General features: G+C 41.5%; 1 protein-coding gene across 3 annotated transcripts in view; it reads right to left on the reverse strand.

Annotated features, from left to right (window-relative positions):
• Window positions 1-26229, reverse strand: part of srpk2 (SRSF protein kinase 2) — a gene marked incomplete at its 5' end in the record, with an annotated part of 67954 nt that overhangs the window by 29919 nt on the left and 11806 nt on the right. Inside the window, one exon of one of the 3 annotated variants that reach the window (XM_080027399.1) lies at window positions 12057-12728. The exons of the other annotated variants lie outside the window; for them this stretch is intronic. Coding sequence (XP_079883525.1) covers window positions 12057-12094 — 38 coding nt within the window. Of the gene's footprint in view, window positions 1-12056; window positions 12729-26229 lie in introns of those variants that run through there. 3 annotated transcript variants of the gene reach the window in all.

The raw sequence follows: 26229 nt of genomic DNA on the forward strand, positions 1-26229 counted from the left end.
ACTTTTACTCATTATACAGAACCTTGGTAGCTGAAGTTTCACAAAACGTGTTGTCTTTTTAATGGAAGTAGAGTATTCTTTGAATTTGAATTTTCTAATAATGATGAGATTTGCATTGCATTGAATTTCCTCCACAGGGATCAATGACGTGGCTTCATAACCAAGGCCACTCCCAGGTATAGTGCTGAGAAAACTACAAAACGTATATGATGCATCTTGGTGAATGTATGCATTTTACAACGCTATATGTTGCATCAATAGCCATGCGTAGCCAGGAGGACTAAAGGCCATATTTTGGTTATAACAATTAAAATGGGGTTGCAGTGTTAATGGACACAGAAAAACACTCTGCTTTGTGCCACAGGAGTCAGGCCCACACTAATCTACAGAGGCTGAATCGACTGTTGCTGAAATTCCCCGGGGGCACCAGATGGATACAAGACCACACGCTACGCTGCATTTGCATTGACTGAACTCTACAGTAGACCTAAACTGTAGGCACAAATGCAAACACACTTAAAAGATAACAAACAACAAAAGGTTAAAGTCCTAAATCAATCCCCTATAGCATGTACAAATATAGAGATGTTAGACACTCATGCGTGACTGCATGGAAAACCCTCGAGATAAAACCAGTTGACTTGGAATAAAATTTGCATTGGGAAACAGGAGCTCTGCAGGGATGGTGGAAGTGGTATATGTGCACATGGACACAGGCAGTGGAAGTCAAGTGACATGGATGCCGACCCAGTATGACAGGCACATTGTATCTCCAAAAACACAGAGACCAAAATCCACACACCAATAAAAACACAGGAAAACATACTTGCACACGAGGAAATCCATATTCATGTTCATATTCTCTTCTTCATTATCTAATGTTCTGTTGTACCAAAAGCCATTAGTCTGGGGGGGGGGAGGGTCATGTTTTTTTTTTTTTGCTCACTATAGAAACATCTACAGAAACAGCATTTCTTACACACAGACAGAGCCCGTGGCTATCTGCTGAATCTTCCATTGTGCAGTGCACTTACCACTCTGCACTCCCCATTCTATGGTGCACTCATTCACATTGCATTGCATGTCTGTATTTATACATTCCGATGACGTCAGGAAGCCACAAAGCCTGTTATTGTGGAGGTTACATCCACCCACACACCCTCGTTACAGCCAGCGAGAGCATCACGAGAATCCATGTGCTTCTATGTTAAATGCTAATTTAAACCTACTGTAGAGATAGACACACATACATAAATACACAAATACATATAGGCACATTGAGAGCATGTGATGCACTCTTATATAAGATCTTCTGAATTTAAGAAATAAACTGAATTTGTGGCATCAGCTAATGACATTTGAAATTTAGCAGAAAGAAGGTATATATGGTATATGCGCACATTGATATCCTAATCTGCCCAAGTGCACAGTCATTAAAGGGAACACAGAGGAATCATGTAATTGCTTCTTTGAGACCGTTCATAATTAGCACTGATGCTGCAGCCTGCTCTCCACTCCCAAAAGGGCTTCATCATTGATAGCAAAGGCCCCATCTCCAGCTAGCTAACACTTGTCCTACAGAAAAGTAACATAACGGTATTAGTTTTCAGAAGCAGGCTCTACATCATTTTCTATTCATCGCTGCCAATCAAAAAGAATGTCACCATTAATGAGATGTATATAAATAACTGTGCATCAGAACTAAGCTGAGATCCAATATAGGACTGTCAATCCTAGGAGGAGCAAAAATAGAGAGCTTGTGTTCATGCATACGTGTGGAAAAATGCTATGTGCATATCCAGAACCACATTCATGTTGCCCACAATCACTATTCTTACATTCCTTTCTAAAAAATAATAATGCTATACTGTAAAGAAGGACAGAAATCAAGATAGTTTCATTTAAATTGCTCTTTTGCTGTGTTGAAACGTTAAAAAGGTGTCACGGATGTTCACCTCATTACATCAAAACCAAGAAGGATGTCTTAGAAATAGCTGCATTCATTGCACCTAATCTTGACTGACATAGGCAAGCCTGTTAGCTGTTTTCGACCTAATCAGCAAGGAATGCAAATATGAACATGATACAACTGGATTTAAACTGTAATGCGATGAAGAGTGTGGTCTACCCAAAAATAAATTGCCTTAGTTACATGTTTCAACAGCAACACGCACAAAAGAAAAACAAATAAGAAAAGCTTTCAATGCTTGAAAAACATTAACATAGGAGAGTTAGAACTGGTTATCACTCCTTTTCTCAAACAATGTGTATCTCATTCTGAAAAAGAGACAGACCAAGCAAATCCTTTGATGTGAAAAGCACCCTCAAAACACACTTCATAGACAGCTTTCCTATTGTTGTCTCTTCATACATTCATTTGGTGCAAAACAACAAAGCCGACGTTATAAAGGATCGAAGCCTAGACCCAAGAAAATACTGTTGGGAGTAGGCTACATTTTTGAGCCCAGAGTTGTGTCTGCAGGCTGCACTGCATACACTCCAACAACCTCCACCAAATCAGAAAGGCTAGCCTACAAGACGCATGAGGGGCAAAATCCCAGGCCCTATTGTCAGAACGGTAAGCTAATGCAGTTCAGAAAGCTTTAGAAAAATCGAGCCCCGCTCTCTACTTGACACTCAATCTGTGTATTTTATAAAAAAAAGTTGAAAACGAGAACTAACAGCCATCTTTGAACCTTGCCTATTAGTAATGTCAATGCAGCACCCCCTTCGACACATTACTACCCTCATTCGTACTTATTTTCCCCACCTCTACCTGCTTCGGAGGGCCCTGTGGCGCAGGCGGAGCGCAGACAAAGCCAGACCCCATCTCTTCTTCGCGGACTGACCCGAGCTCAACTCCATAGGGGTAGGAAAGAGGGACAGAGGACACTGCAGCTCCCCGCTCTACGCTCTCTGGACTCCAGGATACAGCAGTGAAGGGACGAGGCAAAACCCAGCCTTGAATTCCAGCAGAAGTCACATGGGACTGTGACACCCACCTGCCAAGGAACCGTCTCAATGGCCATTTGAGTGTGCAATCTTATGGGCACCAATAACCGCATAGGCCCCCGGATGCATCTATATACGCACACACACGCGCACAATATCTCACACACAGATCAGAAATGCCACACCCATAACGCATTAACAACTCGCCATCTGCCTGCCCATTAAACAAACTCGAGACCTAAAATACACTCTGAACACTATGAAAAGACATCCAATATCAATTAAGCTTCCAGACAACGGCTCTTCCCCAAAATACTTTATGATGAATGTCTTCAATGTGTTTGGAGTTGGAGATTTGCTGTTAGGAAATAGTCAAAGTGGGGCATTTCATTTGAAAGATGATGAAGCCAGTTGTTAAAGGTTGAGCTAGTTAAAATAATGATGACCTTTGTGGGTTGTCTCTTAACTCTCACTAATGATACTGCAAACACAATCAGAGTTTAACTGAACTTTGTGTGTAAAATTCCAGCTCTGACAAGAATCACCATCAACATTTCATAAAATATAAGGAGACGTGTGCAGCCAAAGTGTCTTGCTGGATATCGGTCAAATATATTTTACGACGCCATCTGGATATCTGTTATTGCATTCAGAAGGACTTTTTTTTTATGTGTATATTTTTTATAATATCCCCTATAGGGACTTCAACGGTAAAGTATTAAGTAAAGTTTATTTGATTATTTAGTGTCCTATGTACTATGTATCCTTCATTTGAACCTTTTATTAATATTGTAATATATTCCTGCCATATTTTACATCATCAGTATTGTACTGGGCTATTACTATTACGATTGTTTGTTCTATGAAATGTCCAAAAATGTGAGGGAAAACAAGTCATCGATTACATATTCAAAACCCTCTTTTAGTCTGACCAAAACTTAAAGAGGTTTACTTTACTATCACAGAATAACTCTTTCTTAATAACATTTATTTCTATTTGAGATAATTCCTATTTTGCATCTGTTTTACCGATGGATAAATCCGCTCTGGTGTCTCCATTTTGAAATGAAAATATTCACTCACATATTCGCATTTGAAGCTTGCCCCAGTCAGTTGTTGCCACTTCTGTGCAAAGTAAAATGACTCAAACAATTCAATCGATTATAAATGTAGACTCTTTCCACATAGACAGGGGAGAGTATACTACTGTATATAAACACACATACATCAGGGTTACCACACCCAGCCTGGCGGGGTCTGCCAGTGGCCACAGGAGACACACACCGCTGGGGTTTTATTGGACGTTATAGCAATTTTACTGATGTGAAACTAGAAGCCTGGGTGTGAGCTAAGCGCACTGAGTTGGCATGTTGACAACTTGGAAGTGTTTCAAGGGTTAGGACCGACCAAAAAACACACACACACACACACACACACACACACACACACACACACACACACACACACACACACACACAACCATGCTGCAGGAAGACAACAGTTGAAACAGTGTTCTCGGACACAACAGATGAATATTGTTCTCAGTTAAGCAGCAGACAAGTGACTCTGTCCGACCTTAGGCATAAGGCTTTGATGAAGGGGTTACGTGTGCAAGAATGTGTGTTTGTTTGTGTGTATGTTTGTGCTATGTCACCGTGGGCGAGAGACAAAAGGAGACAAAAAGTGGTACCTTTCAAATGCGAACCTGTTATCTTTTTGCATATGCATAGCCAGCCGCACAAACAAACACATGCCTACCCCCACACACACACAAACAGGCCATTATCATTCCACTGCTTTGACGCTGCAGCATCAGTAGAGATTAGTCCCCCGGTGACCTAGCATTAGCCCGACACACTGCGCAAGTCTGCAGAGAGCCCTCTATCTTCTCCCCTCTATCTTTCCTCACTTTCCTTTCGTCTATAAGAGGCTCCCCAGCCGTCTCCAATCCGCTCTTTCCTGAGGTTTCCGCTGTCCTTTTCCCTTTTCCTTTTGCTCTCCATGTCTCTCTATATCTTGGTGTTTTCCTCCATCCAGCAGTCTGCCTTTTGGCTTCATCCTCTCTTTCTCAATTCCTACGTGGGTTCATCCCTCTCCCAGGGCTATCGTTGTACCACGTTCTTCTGCTCCTCTCCTTCCAAACAAAATCTAAAATTGTTCCTCCCTCCATCTCTTTCTCTCTCTCTCGATGGTGTTTTAATAATAATGATTTTCCCGTTATGAATATTTGATTTTTGGACAGAAGTTTTTCCATTTTATTTATTTGTTGTACAAATTATGAATATGTAAATAACGTGTTTTTGTAAAAAAAAAAAAATTATCTCTCTCCCTCTCTGTCCCTTCCCTCTACCTCTCCCCCTTCCTCTATTTCCCTGTGTCTGCCGTGTTTAATTTACAGTGTCCTAGCAGTAAAGTCTAATACGCTGATGGCAGATAGCCGTAAAATAATGACAGAGATAGGCCCAGGCTGCATGCTAACTACTCACTGCTGCAGCTAAAGGAATTACACAGCAACACAGGGGAACCAAAGGAGAATGTTTTTCCTGCATGTGTTTCTTCTACAAGCTCTTGTTGCATAATGGGAATACGGTCTATTATTAGCATTGTTAGGATTGTTAGGACGTATTAAAAGCAATTACTTCCTCCCGCACAGTTGGAAAGCTAACGATATTCTATCAGTGCAAAGCAGGCACACCCCGTTATGGAACCAGGATATTATTGGAACCAAATAGGACATGTGTGTAGAAAATGAAAATTAGTCAATTAGGTTATTGCTTCATCATATGCATTTTACAAATGCATACTGGATTAAAATTCATACCTGCATTGCTCATGTGGTTAACAGATACAAGAAATGGAGCAGGAAAACATACTTGCACATTTTTTTTATGAAGATGCATTCAATAGCTCATTACAGCATCAGTCACAACAACAATACACAGGAACAATTCTGCTGCTACCTCTAAAAGACAAGTACTGCATGAGATAAATGAGAAGAAAAAAAAACTACTGATCGGATCCAACACCAGATAAGAAGAGAGAATAAAGACAGAAACAAAAGGAGATGGTGATGAGAAGATCTAGAAAGGGGGAGTGGGTGAGCGATCGGACATGGCTGGAGCGGCACAGGAAAGTCTGGAATGCAATATATGTAAACATACTGAGTCAACAGGGACTGGGAGCACTGAACACAAGCACACACGACTTGAGAAGCAGAACACTGGAACCCAATACAATGATTAGCACTCTCGCTAGTCGCTACTTTGTCATGTGAATCCAATTGCCATAGTCCTTCTTTTTATATAAAATAACATCATTTTAGTGGAAATTTGCACAAGGCTTTTGGCAAAAGCAATTGAATATACACAATTGGAGTGTTGACGGTGGGAAAGTGTGCTGTTACATAACTGGTCAAGCTAGACTTAAGTGAACTGAATGGATTTGTGTCCCTGAATCAAGGCTTTTTAAAAGAAGCAGTTTTGTTATCGTGTAGAATGCATGTAGCCAAACAGTCCCATATAAGGTCAAAATGCCAGCACACGGACTAACAACTGACTCTAGGAGAGGCTCTTCAGAAAATAAAATGTTTGCTGGAGATGGTTCAGTGATTGAAATGTTTAATTTTAATGTTTAGTTAGTCAAATTTAGAGTCTCACAGAGCTGCTAGCATGGCTGTATATTGGTCACCATTTGCATATGTAATAAATAATACAATAAACAAAATAAAAATAAAACTCTTGTTTTGCTGAAAATAGTAGTCAATATATAGGTATCATCCTTCAACATATGGATTTTTCATCCATTCTGATCACATTAAGACAACAATGTGACCTTTGACCCTAAACTACAGTTGCCGATACCAAGTCCCTGCAGACGCATTCACGGCAGATCAGTTTCCTGGGTCCGGATCACATGACCCAACTTCGGGGGTATTACCATGGCGATGGCTTCACACACACACACACACTACTCTTGAGGTGTCTTTTTCCTGGCTGCTAGAAGTTTGACTCAGTCATTCTACTGATACTGATTAACCACATAGGATTTCACTGAGCACCCTGGAAATTCCCAGTGCTATTCTGTGGGGACACTGTAGGGTGGTTGTGCTGTGCAGTCAGGTTAGAATCGTTTGCAAGGCTTGAACATTTGAAGAGCAGTTTTGACATACACATACACCCACATCAACTTGTATTTATCATTGCTACATGACTGCAAGGTCTCAGACGGGCACGAGTCAAGTTAGTTTTTATTTATTTAATTTTTTTTTCAAAAGATGCCATGCATGAGGATCTCTCTCTCTTTCCTTTTGCCAAAATGGAGATTGGAGGCCAAATAAGAAATCGGCAGGAGAGATAGCAGAGGCAATCATCTGTTTCTTTGCAGACTTGAGAGGGGGGCTGGTGGGATATAATGGAGACCAGGAAGCCAGACAGGCAGGGCAGGACAGGACGGCTAGTTTGCGACCTAGCTCCCTGCCACGCTTCATTAACTATTGTCATGTTGCTGCATGGCTTGGGCTGCCCGTGTGTGTGTGTGTGTGTGTGTGTGTGTGTGTGTGTGTGTGTGTGTGTGTGTGTGTGTGTGTGTGTGTGCGCCATTGGCGATGTGGGTTAGACCAGAAAACATGGTGGAGGCCATTAAGGGCAGTCGTAGCTGCATATACTGTAGCTTTGCTGCAGCCGCCTGACTGACCGACTGCACACGTGCAAATACTTACACACAGCCTCCTCTGCTGCCCTGTATTTTTATCTCTTTTTTTGTCATTAATGTATTTCAGCATCAAGAAAAATGCCCAACCTTTTCCAGTTCTACCTTCTCAAATGTACCAAATGCCACAAACTGTTTGTATGGGTTATGGAAAAAACAAGCAATTTGATCAACTTAACGTCTAAAAAAAACTTGTGACGAGCATTAATCATTACATTCTGATATTTTAAAGACCAGTTTAATACCCACTGAATCAAAAGAACAAATGTCAGATGAATCAGTAATGAAAAATAATATACTGTTAGTCATACATAAGTAAAAGGCAGAAAGGGCAGGAAGGAGGCAGCATAGGAGTATTTGGATGTATCCTGTGTTCCACCAGGTGTCAAGTAGTTGAAAGATGAGATGGAATTTTAGGTACTGTTGGCTAGAGGTGTGTGTGTGTGTGTGTGTGTGTGTTTCACCACTGACCTCCTTAATCTACATCAGACATCAGATAATGGGGGACGTTTAGTCCCTCAATCTTGCTTTTTTTTGTGATGCTACCATTTACATATCTCTGCCCATCTCACCTCCCACCTTCCCAGTCTGCCATCTTATTCCTTAAACCCCCCCCCTCCTATCCTTCTCTTTCCCTTTGCTCCTCCTCCAATCTATTCTTCATTTTGTGGCAGCTACGGTAACACTAACACACACACACACACTCGCATAAATATAAAATGTCATGCATCATTCAGTCACTCTTACAATACAGTAACACAGTCACAGGGGCACACTTGCATACAAGAAAGCTCCAATCAGGTATATGGATTGCATGCTAATTTAAGACAATAAACCCACCAGACCTGTCATCTAATATCTAGTACATGCACAGTTTGAAGTGGATGTGACGTTGTCAACAGCTCACCTAAGCGCTACACATATCACCTAGACACCGACACAAGGAAACACACTGACTGAAGCAGGGGAGACAATCGGCATCAAAGACAGGTGAGGTTAACACGACACCTCTCAGTACTCCTGTCTCTCAACAGCTACGAGCAAGCTTTGCCACAAAGACGGTAAACTTTTAACCTTTGGATGTTTATTTGTTAAACTTTGTTTAATCCCTAAAGAAAGTCTCTTCAAAGGACATAAGCCTTCCACCCGACAGCGTGGGCTGTGACCTAAACTGATGTGCAGTCAGCCCCAGCAGGAAGAAGCTTTAAGCTGCTCTCACAAGGAGGATGTCAAAACACACACATATCCTTACGCACACACACTTGCCCTACATCCATCCTACTCATGCCTCAAATGCCATGCCATGTTACACAACACGGATCGTCTTCCTAATGCAAGTGGCTCCAAGAGGAATTTGTCACAGTGCCACCTCTTGCTCTTTTCAGGCCCGACTCCATCCCCATCCTTTTGGTTTAGCACAAAGAACACATCCAATCCGTTGTGGCTTACTGTTGTCACACACATTACTGCACATCCCAAAGAATCACTACAGATGTGTGTTTGTGTTTTTCGGGACTGGGGCACAGATGGTGTTGCAGACGGAAGTGTTGTGCTGATGTATACCAAAACAAAGTCCCAAAAATAGACACAGGCAAATACCAACCATGAATTAAAAATAAAGAATATGTCTTACTATTCAATTCAGTTCATGCTGCTGCTGCTTTTTGTGCAACAAACACGTAAGGGCTAGATCCTCTGATATAATTAACATCATCTTTAGTAGGGAATGCATCTTATTATCATTTGCAGTATTAAAATATATCTATTTCATTATTCAAATAAGAATAAAAACATGGTAAAAATATCCCTCAAGAGAGCCTTAGAAAACACCTCCAGACCTCCACCTCCTTATCCAGCAATTCATCAATTATAAAAACAGTTGAGTCATTTTCCATTTCATAAAATCAATAAATAAAATGTTTCTAACTTACAATCTTTGCTTCCACTTCCATATGTTTAAATTGGCGGTGGCATGAATAACTTTACTTGCATCTGAATAAGTTTGATCTACTCAATATATCCCTTGCCATATCAATCTCTTTTCTTCAGCTGCCAAATTATGCAAATGTAATATATGATGCCCTTGTTTTTATTAAAAAACTGTTGTGTTTGGTATTTTGCAAATATCAAGCCCAAAATACAACCCATAGCTGCAGATTTCCCTCTGATCCTGGGCGAAAACAGTCCAGCTTGTGGCCTTCAAATACAGCTTTGAGCCAGGGGTATTAGCAGCTGGTCTACTCCTGAGCTTCATTACCGATAGCGTTATTAGGTGTTTGTGAATTATCTCAAGAGAGTTAAGGAGATAATTGCTAATAGCTAGTTGTACTGTGTTAAGCTAACCCACAGTCAGGCCAGTCAACCTGAGATGGGGAGCACAGGCGGTTGTTGCTGTGTTGTCATATGAGCTGTTGCAGTCGTTACAGAGGGGAAGCAGTGTGTGTTTTCAGTGTAGCTCTTTGTGGATGCCAGTCATGCATGAAGGGACTGCTGCATTATTCTTAATTACAGTCAGACAACTGTGACCCAAACAATAGAGGACGAGAAAACTTAGCCGAGTGATGAAATCCACTAGCCTCGCCAATGAGGGGCTGCCAGATAGATAGTTTTGTGTGTGTGTGTGTGTGTGTGTGTGTGTGTGTGTGTGTGTGTGTGTGTGTGTGTGTGTGTGTGTGTGTGTGTGTGTGTGTGTGTTTGTGTCTGATATGAGGAAACCTATTCTTCTTGTCTAGATAGATGCTATAAATAGTGTGGATATTTCCATTTATACATGTAACCTTAGATGTCTGTCTGCACTATGTGTGTGTGTATCTGTGTCCACTGCTTCTTCCTACAAATTAAATGTCACCTCATGTCCATCCCAAACTGCCAATGTAACGCTGCCCTCCTCTGTGCCCAACTGCCCGTGCAATAATGGCCGATATTGTTAGTGCCCATTTACTTCTGCCTATCCGTGTGCCCACTGCGCTGTGTTGGAGTGTGCCAGTCTGGGGCCTGGGCTCTGCCCGTATTGTACTTGGCACACAGCATCAGTGGCTACCTGAGTCATCCAGTCTGCCTGCTCCTCACCCTCAAGCTCCCGTCAAATCAAGCCCTTTTCCGCAATTTAAAACTGAAAAGAGGGGGGGGGGTGGGGTGGGGGATTAGCGCAAATACTCGTGAATGGATATTTATTCTTAAGCATGCAGTTAAGAGGTTTGGACACACATCATGACTTTGACATTTAGATTTTCTGCTGCAAATAAATGGGAGATGGAAACTTCCAACAACAGAGCCTTTGTTCTAAAAAAAACTTCTCCCCTCGCCTGTTTCACAATAAAAAAGAAATAACTGTACTGACTTAGTTACGACTGAAGAGATTCCCAGAACTATAAGCCACTACAATAACAAAAGGTTTTTCTAAATCGGGACCATTAAAGCGACCCTGAAAGAAATAGAAAATTGCTTACTTTGATCTTCTAAGTGTCTAATTAGGTACAAATGATTGAAGAAACTCTTAATCTTTACTGAATAACAAAAGGGTGGGATCAGTCTGGAGTGGAACATGTCTGGCTCAGACACACGTGGTCGTCGTGTATTGCCAAGTATTCTGTCAACAAAATTTGACATGATGCCGGTGTGTCTGTCTTTATGTATTTTGAATTAGCCTCAGTGTGCCATGACATGCTTACCGTGTAAATCTATTTCTCACAGTAACCCTCACAGCAGGTCAAAATATGATCAAACTGCCAGTGCGCATTTTGTAGAAGTTGTGTGGCCTTCAGAGGTGCCATTGTTCAGTAATGCTATGCACTGAGGTGCGTCATGTAGCCAGTTGTTGTCTTGCATTGCTGCTGAGATGCACTGCTGCCGCTGCTGGCTGTGCTAATGTTGACGCGTGTTGACACTCTTGCTGTGTAAGCTCTGTGCTCCAGCTAAATAAAGGGACAGTGTGTGTGTGTGTGTGTGTGTGTGTGTGTGTGTGTGTGTGTGTGTGTGTGTTGAGGCAAGTGTGTTCTTGTTATTGTTATCAAAGATGTTGCAGCCCTCAGAAGGTGGCAGTGGCTCGAGTGTGTATCCGTGTGTGAGATAATGTTTCCACGATGATGTTCTAAGTGTGTGCACTGTACATGCTGCATACGTATTTAAGGATGTCTTATTCTGAAACGTTACAGCACCATGCAACAATGAATGAATGCATTTTTTTCCCCAACCTCGAACCAGACAATAGAAGAAAACCAGCTTAATACAGAAAGAGAAAGAGATTGGAACATGGAGGTGCTGAAGGGGTTGGGGGAAGTCGCAGAAGGCTGGGGTGGGGGGGGGGAGTGCTAAATAACAGGCAGAAAGGACATGCACGCAGCAGACATATGGGGATGCAATAATAGATTAGCATAGAAGAGAACGGAAGGTGTTACCTTTCGGGGGACGAGGATTTCTCCGAGTTCACGGACATGAGCGGTGCCTGTTAGCCGCTCGCTGGCCGAGGGGACCACAGGGAAGACGGCGAAATAAGAACAGAAAAAAAAAGCTCTCTACTCTTCTACTCCCTATGTCTCTCTCTGCTGTGTGTCTGAGTCAAGGAGAGGAGAGGGTTACTGCCTCCCCTCCTCCTCCGCCTCCTTCTCCTTCTCCTCCCTTTCTGTCTCTCTTGTCCTCTCGCTCAGAGGAGAAGAAAGGATGGAGGACGGACAAGGCTCTGCAAAGGATGAAAAAAGAGCAGCAACTGTGCAGCGGTGTACAATCTGGCTGATCGCCGTGTGTGCGTGTGTGTGTGTGCCTATGTTGGTGTGTATGTGTGTGTGTGTGTGTGTGTGTGTGTGTGTGTGTGTGTGTTTGTGTGAGCTGATAGCAAGAGCAGCAATGTCAGGCGCCCCTCCTCATGCCCCAGCCTCCTCCTCACTTCCTCCCTCTGTTTCCTTCCTTCCTTCTTTCCTTCTCCTCTGTCACTTTCACTAAATCTCCTTTTTTTTCTCTTCCTCTTCCCTTTTGTTTCCTTCCCCTGTGCTGGTAGAACTGGTTGATGGAAGGAAAACACACACGCTGTCGTTCCACAGTGTGCTCCGTCTGTGTATCCCTCCCTTTTTCTCCACTCTCTCTCTCTCTCTGTCTCTGTCTCTCTCTGTCTCGCTGGCTCTATCAGGCCTTCTGCAGCTCTGCACAACAACAGAGCCCAGAGCGAGCCGGAACGTTCCACTTTCGGCGAAAGCAGAGGGGTGTCGGCTGGTCCACAGCGACAGGAAAATGAATGCCTTTCTCCTCCGGGTGTACTCTCCTCCCCCTACTTTACAAAAATGAATTGGTCTCTCTCTTTTCTCACTCTCTCCCCCCCCCCTCTCTCTCTCTCTCTCTCTCTCTCCCCCAATTGCCTTATTACGACATCCTGTATCTCAGGGCAACGCCGCACAGATCAGCCTTGCTCTACACCCCCCCCCCCCCCCCCCTTCCTCTCTATCTGGCATCCTCCCCTCCTTTCCTCAAAACCCCATTTCCACCTCTGTCTTTTTAGGATGCTGGACACTGTGTGCTCTGCGCTGTGTGTGTGTGTGTGTGTGTGTGTGTGTGTGTGTGTGTGTGTGTGTGTGTGTGTGTGTGTGTGTGTGTGTGTGTGTGTGTGTGTGTGTGTAGTGTGTGTATGTCTGTCTGTCTCATCCTTTGCTGCCTCCATACCCGTCCTGTCTCTTATTTTCTGGCCATCTCCCGGGGCAGATGGGTCTGCTTCTACATGAGTGAGCAGCTCACAGTGAGGTTGCCAGAGGGTGTGCTGCCATGATGGGGGGTCTGTCTCTATCTCTCAATCTGACCTCAATATTGGTGTGTGTGGGTCTGGGGGATGCATGTGTGTGTGCATCTACTGTATTTAATGGATGTGTGTGAAAATGCACAGCGGGGGGTTGCAGGGGGCATCCTGAGGTTATAGTGACTGACTATGTGAATCCAAGGGTTAGCACAAACTGTACAGTATAATGTTAAGTGTTTAAGTAGCTACAGGTTATTTCTCTAAAAGCATGTATTTATTTAAATTATTGGACAATAGTCAATGGTGCGATATGCAAAATACTGTTTTATATTGACATTGAAACAGCAAAGGGATATGGATTAATACAAGTTATGGGTAGGAGATAATGTGAGACGGTAGAGTTGTCTATAGCGAGGTAGCTATCCCTTTAATAAATCTGTGTTTTCGGCCATAGCAAGCAATGTTGCAAATCAATACGCTTGGCTGCTCTGTGGCAATATTTTGCTGGATGTTCTCTCAGTGGGATGAAGTATCTTGTTTTGTCAGGTTTTTAACACGCTGTAAAAAAAAAAAAAAAAAAAAAACGACTCTCTTATCTGGTCATCAGCAATGCTAGTGGCATGGCCCAAGGGATGTCGCTCTGTCAGATAGTGGGTCAATTCGCCACTTTGATTCAGACTGAAATATCTCAACTGGGATCAATTGCTACGACATTTTTCGACAGACATTCTTTTTTCTATTTTCTTTCTCAACTAGGGCCACCATCAGTTCAAATGTTTATTATATGCAATACTTTGGTTTTTCACTTAATACCTCAATTGTACTTTGTGTTTATGCTATAACTAAGAAAGTAAAAAGTATACTGTATATATATAGCTAAAGATAAGCATTGAAGCATTCACTGTGAGCATTTAGCTCACCATGATTGTAGACTCTTAGTATGTTCTTGTATAGTAATCTAATCGATAAATAGTTTCCTAGCTGTATACCCAGACAACTGACTATTTAGCAATACACAACAATGGTCATTTTTTAAATACTAATATTGCCTTAAACACACCTGAGATTGGTGTTTATGCAACTCATCTTCAAGCTAAGTTGTTGGTTGAAATCATTATTGTGGAAGCAAAAACAAGAAAAGATCAAATCTTCATGGTACAAATCCGCTAATTAAAAAAAAAATGATATTGAATTATTGCCCAGCCTTATGAGAAAGTGTTGGAGCTACTGCTGCAGGGTCAATATTAGTAACATTTGATGGTACAGACACTGTGGACATATCTGAACACTAGCATACGCGTGAGACAAAAAGAAGACGTGAAAACAATGATCTCCCTTCTCCCCTATCTTCCTACCGCTCCACTTTCCCACATAAAAGGACTACATTAGGCACACATGTCTCTGAGCCAAACTATTGTCCTCATTCTCTGTGGATGTGGGCCAATGGGGGGGTAAAGTACACACATAGCGCATCCAGATAGCAAGAGAAATATTGAGCTAATATGAAAGGGCGCGCTAGACTGTTTTATTTGTTTATTTTCCATCCCCTGTTTTTTCGGGGTTGGGGGAGGTTAGGGGGGGAGGGGCCGGAGCCTATCTGAGCAACAAACTGGATGTAATGCAGGGAAAAAAAGCCGTCGCAAATCACCAGTTCATCCGTAAGACATTTCACGTACGTGGGCACCAATTTATCCGGCCTGCATGTTATTGGATTGTGGGATCTAAACTGATTATTTTTGGGGGGGTTGGATTAAACTAGACATTTTAAGAGCCCCTTGTTTTCCCCTTTTTACTGTGAAGCACTTCAGTATGCATTTCTCCAGTGGCTCAGAGCAAAGCGGATGTCATGGGTGACAAAGCTCTTAAAGAAGCTCTTAAAGAAGGATACTGTGGTACAACCCTGATGTCCTTTTTTTTTTTTTTTTTTTTTTTTAAATGGGGATACATTCCAACATAGACACAAACACACACATCAGAATATTCAACTGAGCTGTCAATTTGCAAAGTCAAAGTCATGATTCTTGTTCCATTTTCATAAAGGAGAAGGAGCGAAAAGGAAGAATAAAAAAAGAGGGGGATGGAGAAGAGATGATGACTCTCATGAGCAGATATATATTTTGGGAGCCAGTATTGAGGCTGCCGGGAGCTATCTTTAAGCGGCCTACTTCTCCTCTCTGCCTGGTGGATGCTGGGGAGAGAGAAGGGGTTTATGCGTGCCAAAACACACACACACACACATACACACACACACACACACACACACACACACACACACACAAGCACACAAAAACACGTGTCCCGTTCCGGATGACTGCAGGACATACAGTACTCAAACACATCCACAGACAGAAGTCCCAGCAAAGCACAATCGTACAGACAAACGTAGTGGGAAGCCGCTGCTTTTAACAGTGACTGTGCTCTTTGTGTCAGCATCCCTGTTGTTACTGTCTGCAAATAAAACACTGCCCCCAAGTGGAAAGACACACAATTACACACACACACATGCACATGTTAAACTTTGTATGTGTGTGTGTGTTTAGAGCATTCAGTGTCCAGATTGATTGGCATACTGATAGCCTCAGGTCTGCCTCAGAGCAGATCATTTCCACTGCTATAGTCTTCCATATGGAGCACACTCTACTTGCCTATGGGACTCACTCACAATTCAGACTGCATGACATTCCAGTGAATACATGTAAATCTGCACACACACACACACACACACGGACCCAATGCGCAATGTAAAGCGCTTTGGGTCTGTGAAATAAACAGGGAAAAGAGCTAAATAAGTGGAGTCCATTTACCCACATCCAAAATCGCAAAATGCATTATGGCAAATTTGGGCTAAGACTAAAATTCAGGATATCTCACCCTCTGCTGCTTTCACCATTTTTTTTAACAAGTACTTTCTATTTACAATTGTATGTACATTGTACACGTCTTGAAAAGGACACATCAGCAAATATATACACATTCTAGTCAATTCACCTGTCAGAAGTACTACTGTTCAAACAGTTATATAATGTGTTTACCTCTGCCCTCTCTGCCGCACTCTGACTGACTGAAAGTGCAATTTGAAATCACCAGAGCACACCTTTAGCTGTTCACTCTGGTTTCCTTGGTGATAGTACAGATTTGTTTAGACCAACCATTAGTCTATCTAGGCATCTGATGTTATGAAAAGCTCATTTGCACGCAGGGGGCAAACAACCTGCACACACATTTAGCATATAATACCCTTTTTTACAGTGTCTCGAAATCTTGCACAGATATGAAGAGTGCCATTCATTGACTTGTTGTAGCAGAGAAAACACAGTGTAGGTAATAAAATCAATCTGTTTCCTATTTAACCGTTTAAATATAGTTATAGCCTCACTGAGATCAAGACACATCCGACACCCACAGAAGGTACAGAATCAGCATGCAAGAGCCACATGTCTAAAGCCAGACAATCCAGTGACAAGTAGACTAAAGTAATAGAAGACGTGAAACAGTGAAGCTAAAAAATAATAAAATATCTTGGTGGAAATGGATTAAATTTACAAGGTGCATAAACCAGTTATATTGATATTAGTGCGTACAGTTGAATTATCTTACATTGAGAAGTTATTAGACCAGTAACAAGAGTTGTTCTATTTAAGTGGCCCAGTAAGCCATGAGAGTGACCCAACAGGCACGCTGGGTGCCACCTAAATGCAGTGCAAACCATTAATAATTCTATTTATTACACCAGTGCATTTTCCTGCTGTCTGACCCTAAATCACCAGACATGTGGAGCAGTTAATGGCCTATACGTCTGAGTCATTCCACTTTTTTCCTCATTGTTTCTCGTCCTGTCACTCTGAAACTGAAGCAGACAAAACCCCTCCGACCACGCGCGCACGCACACACACACGCACACACACTTTACTGGTCAGTGTTGAGTGCTCGTAATTCATCCAGACGTGCAAAGGTAAGCAACTTGCACTTTCTGTGCCTCATTACCTTGGGGAATGCACTCTATAGCAATATCTTTAAATGTGTGCACACAGCAAGCTAAAGCAAATGAGTGTGTGTGTGTGTGTGTGTGTGTGTGTGTGTGTGTGTGTGTGTGTGTGTGTGTGTGTGTGTGTGTGTGTGTGTTGCTTTGTAAGTGTAGTAAGAGGGTGTGTGGAGAGACACAGGGGAGGGAAAAGGGATAGAGAGGGTGTGTATACAGTTTACCCAAAGCTAAATGGTAAATAAATAAAATAAAGCTACTACACATGAAAACTGTGAGACCCAGTAATAACATCCAACCGATCCAGTGTGTGTGTGTGTGTGTGTGTGTGTGTGTGTGTGTGTGTGTGTGTGTGTGTGTGTGTGTGTGTGTGTGTGTGTGTGTGTGTGTGTGTGTGTGTGTGTAGTGACAGCTCATTAGTTAAGTGGTGTGTGTTTACTTGATGAACAGGTGACCTCCGCCCTCTCTTCCTGCACCCTGAACTCGGCTGCTTCACGGCCAGGCTGCCATGTTTAAATGGATTCTATCACACATGGGGCTGGGCAACACTGAACACTACAGTTCCCCCACAAAATGGCTGACTTTCTGATGCTGTTTTTTTTTTAAACTCCCCTTCACCATGCTTTTAGAAAATCAGGACCGGTGTAGTAGCAACACTTACCTTAGAGGAAAAAGGTGTTTGTGTGCTCAATGTATAAGTCCTGATGACGACACAGTCAAGTGACATTAAATACACTGTCTTTGGTGAGGCTAGTTGAACGTTCAGAATGTAATGTTACGAAAGCTGCAACTAGCAAGTATTTATTTGATCCAATAATCTATGATTTCTCAATGAATCTATTAAAGACAACTATGGCAAGTGACATCCTGATATTGCAGTGTTTTCTCCGCCAGCAGTCTAAAATCAAAGACATGTCATTTGCTATTATTTATGACAACGACACAAGATAGAAAAAGGGCAGCAAACTCATAATTAGAGAGAAAATATTTGGAAGTGTTGCATGAAAAATGACTAAAACACAACGATTATGAAAATCAAAATACTAGTTGCCTATGCTTTTTCTTCTGAACGGCTAATTTATCAATGAACTATTTGTTACAGCTGTAATTGTGAACACTGTAAATAGGTTGTTTCATCCATGTTGATAAATTCATGGCTTTTATTATTTATAGAGTAATCATTTACTTGTCTAGCCAATCATGTTAAAATGGGACCTTTTAGTTTTAGAGTGCTCTTCACTCTACACATGTCATACCATTGCTAATCAGACCTTGTTGTTGCTGATAGTGTGGACTCCAAATCAATAGAGCACTTGAAAGTCAGCAGTGTTTCCGAAATACTTTTATAAATTAGGGTTAATTCAATTTTAAAGCAATTGATCTTCAACATTAATGGTATTTGCATGGGTTGTTGTGGTATTTAATTATAATCAAATCATTATTTTAAAACATTATTATAGCTTCAGCTCGGCAATTAATACATCATATTCCATGGGGTTCCCATTAAATAAATGCAATCAAGGGCAATGTTATTTTTTTTTATACTTGTTCACATTTCACTGGCTTGGCTTCTGCTCCGATAGATCCTCTGACCTTTGACCGTTGTGTTACAGAAAAGCCTGTCTAAGCAACAAGCTACAATTAGGCGAGCCCTTTACCAATTATCTATACCCGAATTTAACCTTTAAAAGAAGAATAAAAAAAAATTCTAATTAGGGTAATGGGATTTTTTTTTTACACTTGACAAACAAAAAGCCTTGTATTCAACTGTTGAGTTCAACTCTATATTCAGTCATTTCCAGCATGAAAACAAAAACAGAAGAAGAGTGAAATCTTTCATAGGACTAAAATTGAAACATTGCATTGTCTACCCTCTATTGGACAGAATAAGAATAACACTCCTGAGACTCAAACTTGCACATGGTGAACTTTTCATTTACACACTACATTTATTATGGGATAAATGGCACCAGGGATGTTTTGTTTTGTCTAAAGCAATAATATGGAAGGTCAAGCAAAGATAAACAGAAAAATATCATGGTGGATTAGCACAATGCATGGTGAGTGGAGAAAACATTGTTGACAGCAATCAGAGTACAACAATGAGTGCCCTGTGTTTCAAAACTATTGTGATTACAGCCATGCAGCATTGTTAGAGGGAGAGAGAGAGGGTGGGGGGGGGCTTGTGATCTGAGTGAGCAGCATTATGTCAAAACAATGAATTTGATAATTCCCTTTGCAGAGGTACTGCTGTAATGTGGCTGAAATAGTCAGAGACTCTCTCCATCACACTAAATGTGAGATTACAGCCTTCACGTTTAAGATATACATTCAGTTAAACAGCACTCACCCTAAATAAGGCACCCAAAAGACAAATGCAAACTGGAAAAACATGCTTCACGATTGGGAGAATACGTTACAAAATCGTAGCCAACATTTAACAGGACTGAGTGAGTGACAATGAAAACATAGTAATGCATGATGAACCCGAATTAATTAATTAACTATTAATTATACATTAGATATGTGAAAGCAGTCCCTGTCTGAGGCTTTCCAGGATCCCAAAAGGCTATGGCTATCATATAATCAGCATTGCTGAGAAGCATAAAACACAAAGTACAGCTTGTTCTTTACATTTTTTACTCAAATGACAGAACCCAGCACTGAATGAATATGTAACTACTATAGCATCATTTATGTAAAACAAATACTCATTTATGTTTCGACATTTAGACTAAGAATAAGGACGACGCACTAATTAGCCATTTCACTATTTATCTAGTTTTATCCACAAAAAGCATCATCACAAAGTGCAATCAAACTAAACAAAGGGTTATACAATTGATGATCTTATCATTCGATGTATTTGACCAGCTGGAAGCTTAGTCCCATTTTATTCATGACTACATTGCTAAGAACTAACAAGAATTCCCAGCCAGGTTTTTGAGACGTGGTTAAATGAGGCCACCAGACAGCTCAGCGTAGCCAATGACTCAATGTTTACAATGGCAGCATGCAGCTGTGATATAAAGGAGCTGATGCATGGACTGTGAAAGACACACACACACACACATATACACACAGAGTGTATACGCTCTCCGGAGATCTGAGTAGACAGCCAGACAAACAAATACCTTGTGGCTAAATTGCAAGCATGAGAAGCAGTGATTACAGCCCACCAAAGCAATCTACTATCATAGGAATATGGAGTATTGATTCTGCCCAGTTGTACCTGTGTCTGCATTGCATTCACCATATTATCTGTAATAAATAGGGAGAAAATAGAGGAACATTTTGAAAAAATATGTTGCACTCTGCTTCAGTAAACCACACTGAAGACATGAGCGGTGCCGGTATCTCATCATCATTACCTTTCCTTTGAACTGAAACTGTATCTACATTTTTTGGGGGTTTGTGTTTAACTTTCCTGTTTTTAAAGGGGACAATTACGTTAAATCAATGGTGGTGTTTGAATCTATGCAAAGGCTATTAAACAAGCAGTGAATAGTAATGGGAGGAGCAAGGTTGTTTTAAAATAATGATCTGCATTAAGTGATGCTTTGTAGTGGTGCACAGGGGGTATTCCTAACATAGACTGGAACATGCAAAAATCATCAGAGAGAGCTATATTCAAGGATGCCATTTCCATATCCTTTGATATCGTCCTCCTCCTCACTTGAAAAAAGAATCTACAGATCAGCTAAAGTTAATAAATGTCTTAAACTAGTATCAGTGGCTTCAAAGAAATAAGGTCGCCCTGGGTTTTGACTCTCAGGTGACGTGATACACACACACACACACACCGGCTGCACTATCTAAAAAGGTATAGATTGTAAGGTACGTATGCAACCTGACGGGAGGACCTGCAGACACTTTTCTAGGTTAAAAGAACAGGGAATCAAGATGGTGTGTATAATATTTCCGCTTTCGAAGTCATCAAGTGTGCTGCGAAACCAAAATGTCTGTTATGAAATAATTAATAAGTACAATTTCAACTCAGTTTAAACTCCTCTCTGCCTTACAATAAAAATGTAAAAAAAAATAAAAATAAACAGATGTAGAATTAATTTGAAATGTTGACAGAGCAGCCATTAAAACTGCAGTTGTATGAGCAAAGATCCCTTTTTCCCAATAGTCCAGAAGGTGGCAGTGGAGGGTGACAGTGTGGTGCTCAGCCTCCCAGACTGTGAAAAGCTCTTGCCTTCACAGAATGACATGCCCTATTAATGCCCTCACTTCCTCTCTCCGTGATGACCCACTGGCCTGCAACAGCAGAATTGGACCGCAATTCAGAAGCATTACATGGGAGGAACACATCCTTGCTTCTGTCCCTCTGTTGAACAAATCCTATTTGGATCCCTCTCTCTCTCTCTCTCTCTCTCTCTCTCTCTCTCTCTCTCTCTCTCTCTCTCTCTCTCTCTCTCTCTCTCTCTCTCTCTCTCTCTCTCTCTCTCTCTCTCTCTCTCTCTCTCTCTCTCTCTCTCTCTCTCTCTCTCTCTCTCTCCTCTCTCTCTCTCTCTCTCTCTCTCTCTCTCTCTCTCTCTCTCTCTCTCTCTCTCTCTCTCTCTCTCTCTCTCTCTCTCTCTCTCTCTCTCTCTCTCTCGACTGGCTCACGTCGTGGGAAAGCATATGTGAATCTTTAACAAGCTCAACCTCCACATCTTCAGACAAACATCTACTTTGAAGAGCAAACATCCAACAGTAAAAATCCCTTCAAAACAAGCCACTGCAGGTAGATTTAACGAGCAGTCCACATAATGACGACTTATTATGTTGCTTTGGCTTTGTGAAGTGCTTAGTCCAGAGGCAACCTGGCACACAAAAACCACACATCTTCCCCAACTATCAGCGGTTAAAAAAAGGTTAGTTTAGATTGGTTAGCTTCTCTTCAGCATGTTCCTACTACAACTAAACATCTACTGGAGTGGCCTACTTGGTCGGTATATTCAATTATTCAATTAGCCACTCAGGCCAGCAATAATACTGGCACTGTAGGCCACCAGGGAGACAAAATCATTCCCACTCAGATACCAGAGGGGAAGCAGCTTATATCATATTACAACTCAGTTTCTAACAATGAATGATCTATGGGGGGGGGCATAGCCAATCCCTCTGACTGTATGGTGTCCATAAATTTCAGTTCTATTCCGACTTTTATTAGAGGCCTGAAGGAGACAAAAACAAGTCAAAACTTAGCAAATGATGTAGCAAACATCTGAAGGTCTCCCAAGTATTTGAAGTAAAAGCAGGTGATTTATTCTGTTATACTTTCACTAACTGACTGACACTGTCCAAACATGAGACACAAACGCAAACAAGAGTCTTCTCCTGGTCCCTGCCATGTGTCGAGCCGTTCCAGGGAAACTGTATAACTTGTTGTCCTTCAGGTCTGACTGGTAATTACACATTTCAAAGCTAGTGACACTGACTCTGGCTAAAATAACACAATCAAACCAAACATAGACCTGTATTATGTGTGTGTGTGTGTGTGTGGGGGGGGGGGGTACTAAGTTGTATTTCAAATGGGCATTTGAAGATCTACATTTGAGTACTTGATCTGCTTACCCATGTGTCCAACACATAGTGTATAAAAGTCCAACACAGCAGTTTTTACTAAGCCTTGTTTCCTGCCTTCAGCTGCCCTGTGGCATCCTCTAATTCCCCCTCTCTGTACTTTCCTTACTCACTCTCTCCATCCACGGCCTTGCCTGTTGCTATTGGTCGACCACAGACGCATGCTCACACATGCAAACTCTCCTTCTCACCCTCTCAGTCATCCTCCCTCTTATTCTCTCTATCCAACTCTCTACAGGGCTGGACCATATATCAGAAAAACTTGGGATGTGTGAAAACATTGCTGAATATTGCAATGACAATATATCTTATGATACACAAATACTTGAATATACAGTGTTTATGTCTTTCTGCTTTGAGTTCACTGCCAACATAGAGCCCAGACAGTAAGTAGCCTATGCAGACCGTGAAAACAAATGAAATGCATTATTTCCTTATCAACAACGTGGTGTTATTGTTTATTATGTATTAGTGACTTAAGCAAAACATCTCCATGCCCCCCTTTACAACATTTTCTGGTAGGATAGGATACATCAGATTGGCCAAATATATCTGACATGCAGAGCGCCGTGAATGCATGGCACATGGAATAGGCCACTATTTATTGCAGTTAAAGCAGTCCTTGCGATATGCATAAAGTGTCATCCACAATAACGATACATTTTCGATATATTATGCAGCCCTAATCTGTACCTTTCAGCATGCCTCTGACTGACTTTCTCTCTCCCCTTCTCCCCCTCTCTTTCTCTTTGCATGCAGCTCACACACTCTGCTCCCAGCACAGGCCATCAGCATAGTCCAGCCACGCAGCAGTATTGATAAAGGAAGCAGCATTGTTGGCCGACAAGTGACTGTACAAATCTACCTGCCACAGACCAAATCCTTCCTAGTGTCTATACAAAACATTACATACTAGCCACCAGCCCACCATGGCTTACTCCTCTACACATGTCTAATCGTAAGGGCGAAGAAATGACCGGCCAGTGTGTTCAACATTCTAGAAGAAAGAAACCTAAACAATCTTTTTTTTTTTTCATCTTGAAATTGGATGACTTTTACAAAAGTGATGCCAGCGTTAAAAAAAAAAGCTGTCTTGTTTATTTATATTTCCATGAAATTTGTACACCAATAGGGTATACCAAGAATAAGGTCATTATTGACCCGGAAGCTATAAAATCATTTACACACCACAAAAACCACACACAGACACATCCCCCTCTCGTCTGTGCACAATGTTCCACCCGGCTGCCTGCTCTCTCATCTTCATTCAGTGACTTAGAGCTGGGCTGAGCCTCTGAACAAAATCAATGCAGTTTACAGTGCAATGGTAGGGTAGACATTAGTCAGGTTTAGAGTCAGTTAATTTCATGCCGAAAGGTCCTTGGTGCTACTAAAGCCACTGCAGGCTGACAGATATACATCCCAGGAAGAATATTAGCATTTAGACTCAGCAGTGTCTGGAAGAGTTATGACTAATGAATGCTATAGGCTGGTTTCACTTTATATCACTTCCACAATCCTAACCCCGCAGCCTGATTTAGTATGGCTGGATCCACAGTTATTTAATCTAGTCGGCAATACACATCAAAGCCTCAGACACTGAAAATGTGCCATTAGCTGTCGTCTTCCAATATGAAAAGCAGAGATACAATCTGTAATATTCAACAAGGCAAATCAAATGTTTGATCTATAATCAAAGGTTGGACTGTTACAAGAGGTTGAACATGTAGTTATGAGTATCCTACAATAACATACTGCATTCATATGTATCTGCACCATTACCTGGCATTTTTTAAAAAAGGCCAGAGAACAGAAAACTCTTATTATTTTCTTGTAGGTACAAAGTTGCAAACTCTGTCACGCCTCCAAACTACTGCACCATTGTTGTGTCTGTAATCATGGTGACTAGGACTCGCTCTTTTATTGTACAAGTCTACTGAAGTCATCCAGCCAGTGTTTCTATGACAACACTATAACAACAAAAGGCATGAACAGTAAAAGGGAAAGTGTAAAAGCTAGGAGCCGTGACTATAGGAACCCTGCCAGAATTCACGTTTTTTTTATTGATATTACTAGGAATGGACATTTACCTTTCATCGTATTGTCGCATTTTAAAGCTGAAAAAATAATCTAAAGATTTATCACAATCACTTTCATCTCTATAAGAAGGTAGTAGCCACTGATTGGTCGAGGAGATGCTGCAAGAATGGGAACCTTTATTAGAGATCTTTAGTTTTTAGTTACCCAACTTTTTTTTCCTCGAATAACAGACACCATCAGATGAGAACATGTGATTAGGAACACACACACACACACACACACACACACACACACACACACACACACACACACACACACACACACACACACACACACACACACACACACACACACACACACACACACACACACACACACACACACACACACACACACACACACACACACACACACACACACACACACACACACACACAAAATCAGTTTTATTTGTATAGCCCAATATCACAAATTGACATTTGCCTCAGTGGTCTTTACATTCCATACAATATGATACAATATGACACCCTGCCCTTACACCCTTAGCTCGGCTGAGAAAAAAACTCCCAGTAAAAAAAACCTTTACCGGGATTTAAAAAAAATGTTTGAAGAAATCTCAGGGAGAGTTGACAAAGTAAGGGATCCCTCTCCCAGGACGGACATACTGCAATAGATGTCATAAGTAGAGAAAATCACGAAGGATTTTGATCATTTGAGCAGATGTTTACATAATTCTAAAGTAAAGCGCGAATAGTGTGGATGCAGGAGGACACACAATATCAAGGGCCAGATCAGTAAGACAAACTGAAAGAACAAGAAAGTTGTTCAGAAAATAGAGATATGAAAGATCAGATCAGGAAACTTTCGCATGCAATTGCCTGAACTTCAAAGGAAAACTGAAGCAAAAGTTTGACCATGGAAACAGAAGGTGTATCAAAGTAAACTCTGTATGAACTCTTCCTCTGGGCCACAAATCACTTCAAAGAATTCCCTACTACTCATCTCCACATACAGAACTTGCACATCTATGTTTACATACATTCACACAGTCAAACATACTGTGTTACTTATTTTAAGAGATAAATCCAAAAAATAACTCTGTGCTTGAAAATCACAACTTGTGTCTTTGAATTTTGCTTGCATTGCCCCAGCATGCAACATGTTGTTGGGTAGGCACTAGGCAGGTTGCACAGATGTGATTAAAAGGCTTTGAAGACCAGAGAGTTGTAGCTGCGCGGCTGATAGATTGGTTTCATGC

The sequence above is a fragment of the Ammodytes marinus genome, assembly GCF_949987685.1.
Source record: "Ammodytes marinus genome assembly, chromosome: 5".
In the NCBI taxonomy this organism is placed as follows: Eukaryota; Metazoa; Chordata; class Actinopteri; order Uranoscopiformes; family Ammodytidae; genus Ammodytes; species Ammodytes marinus.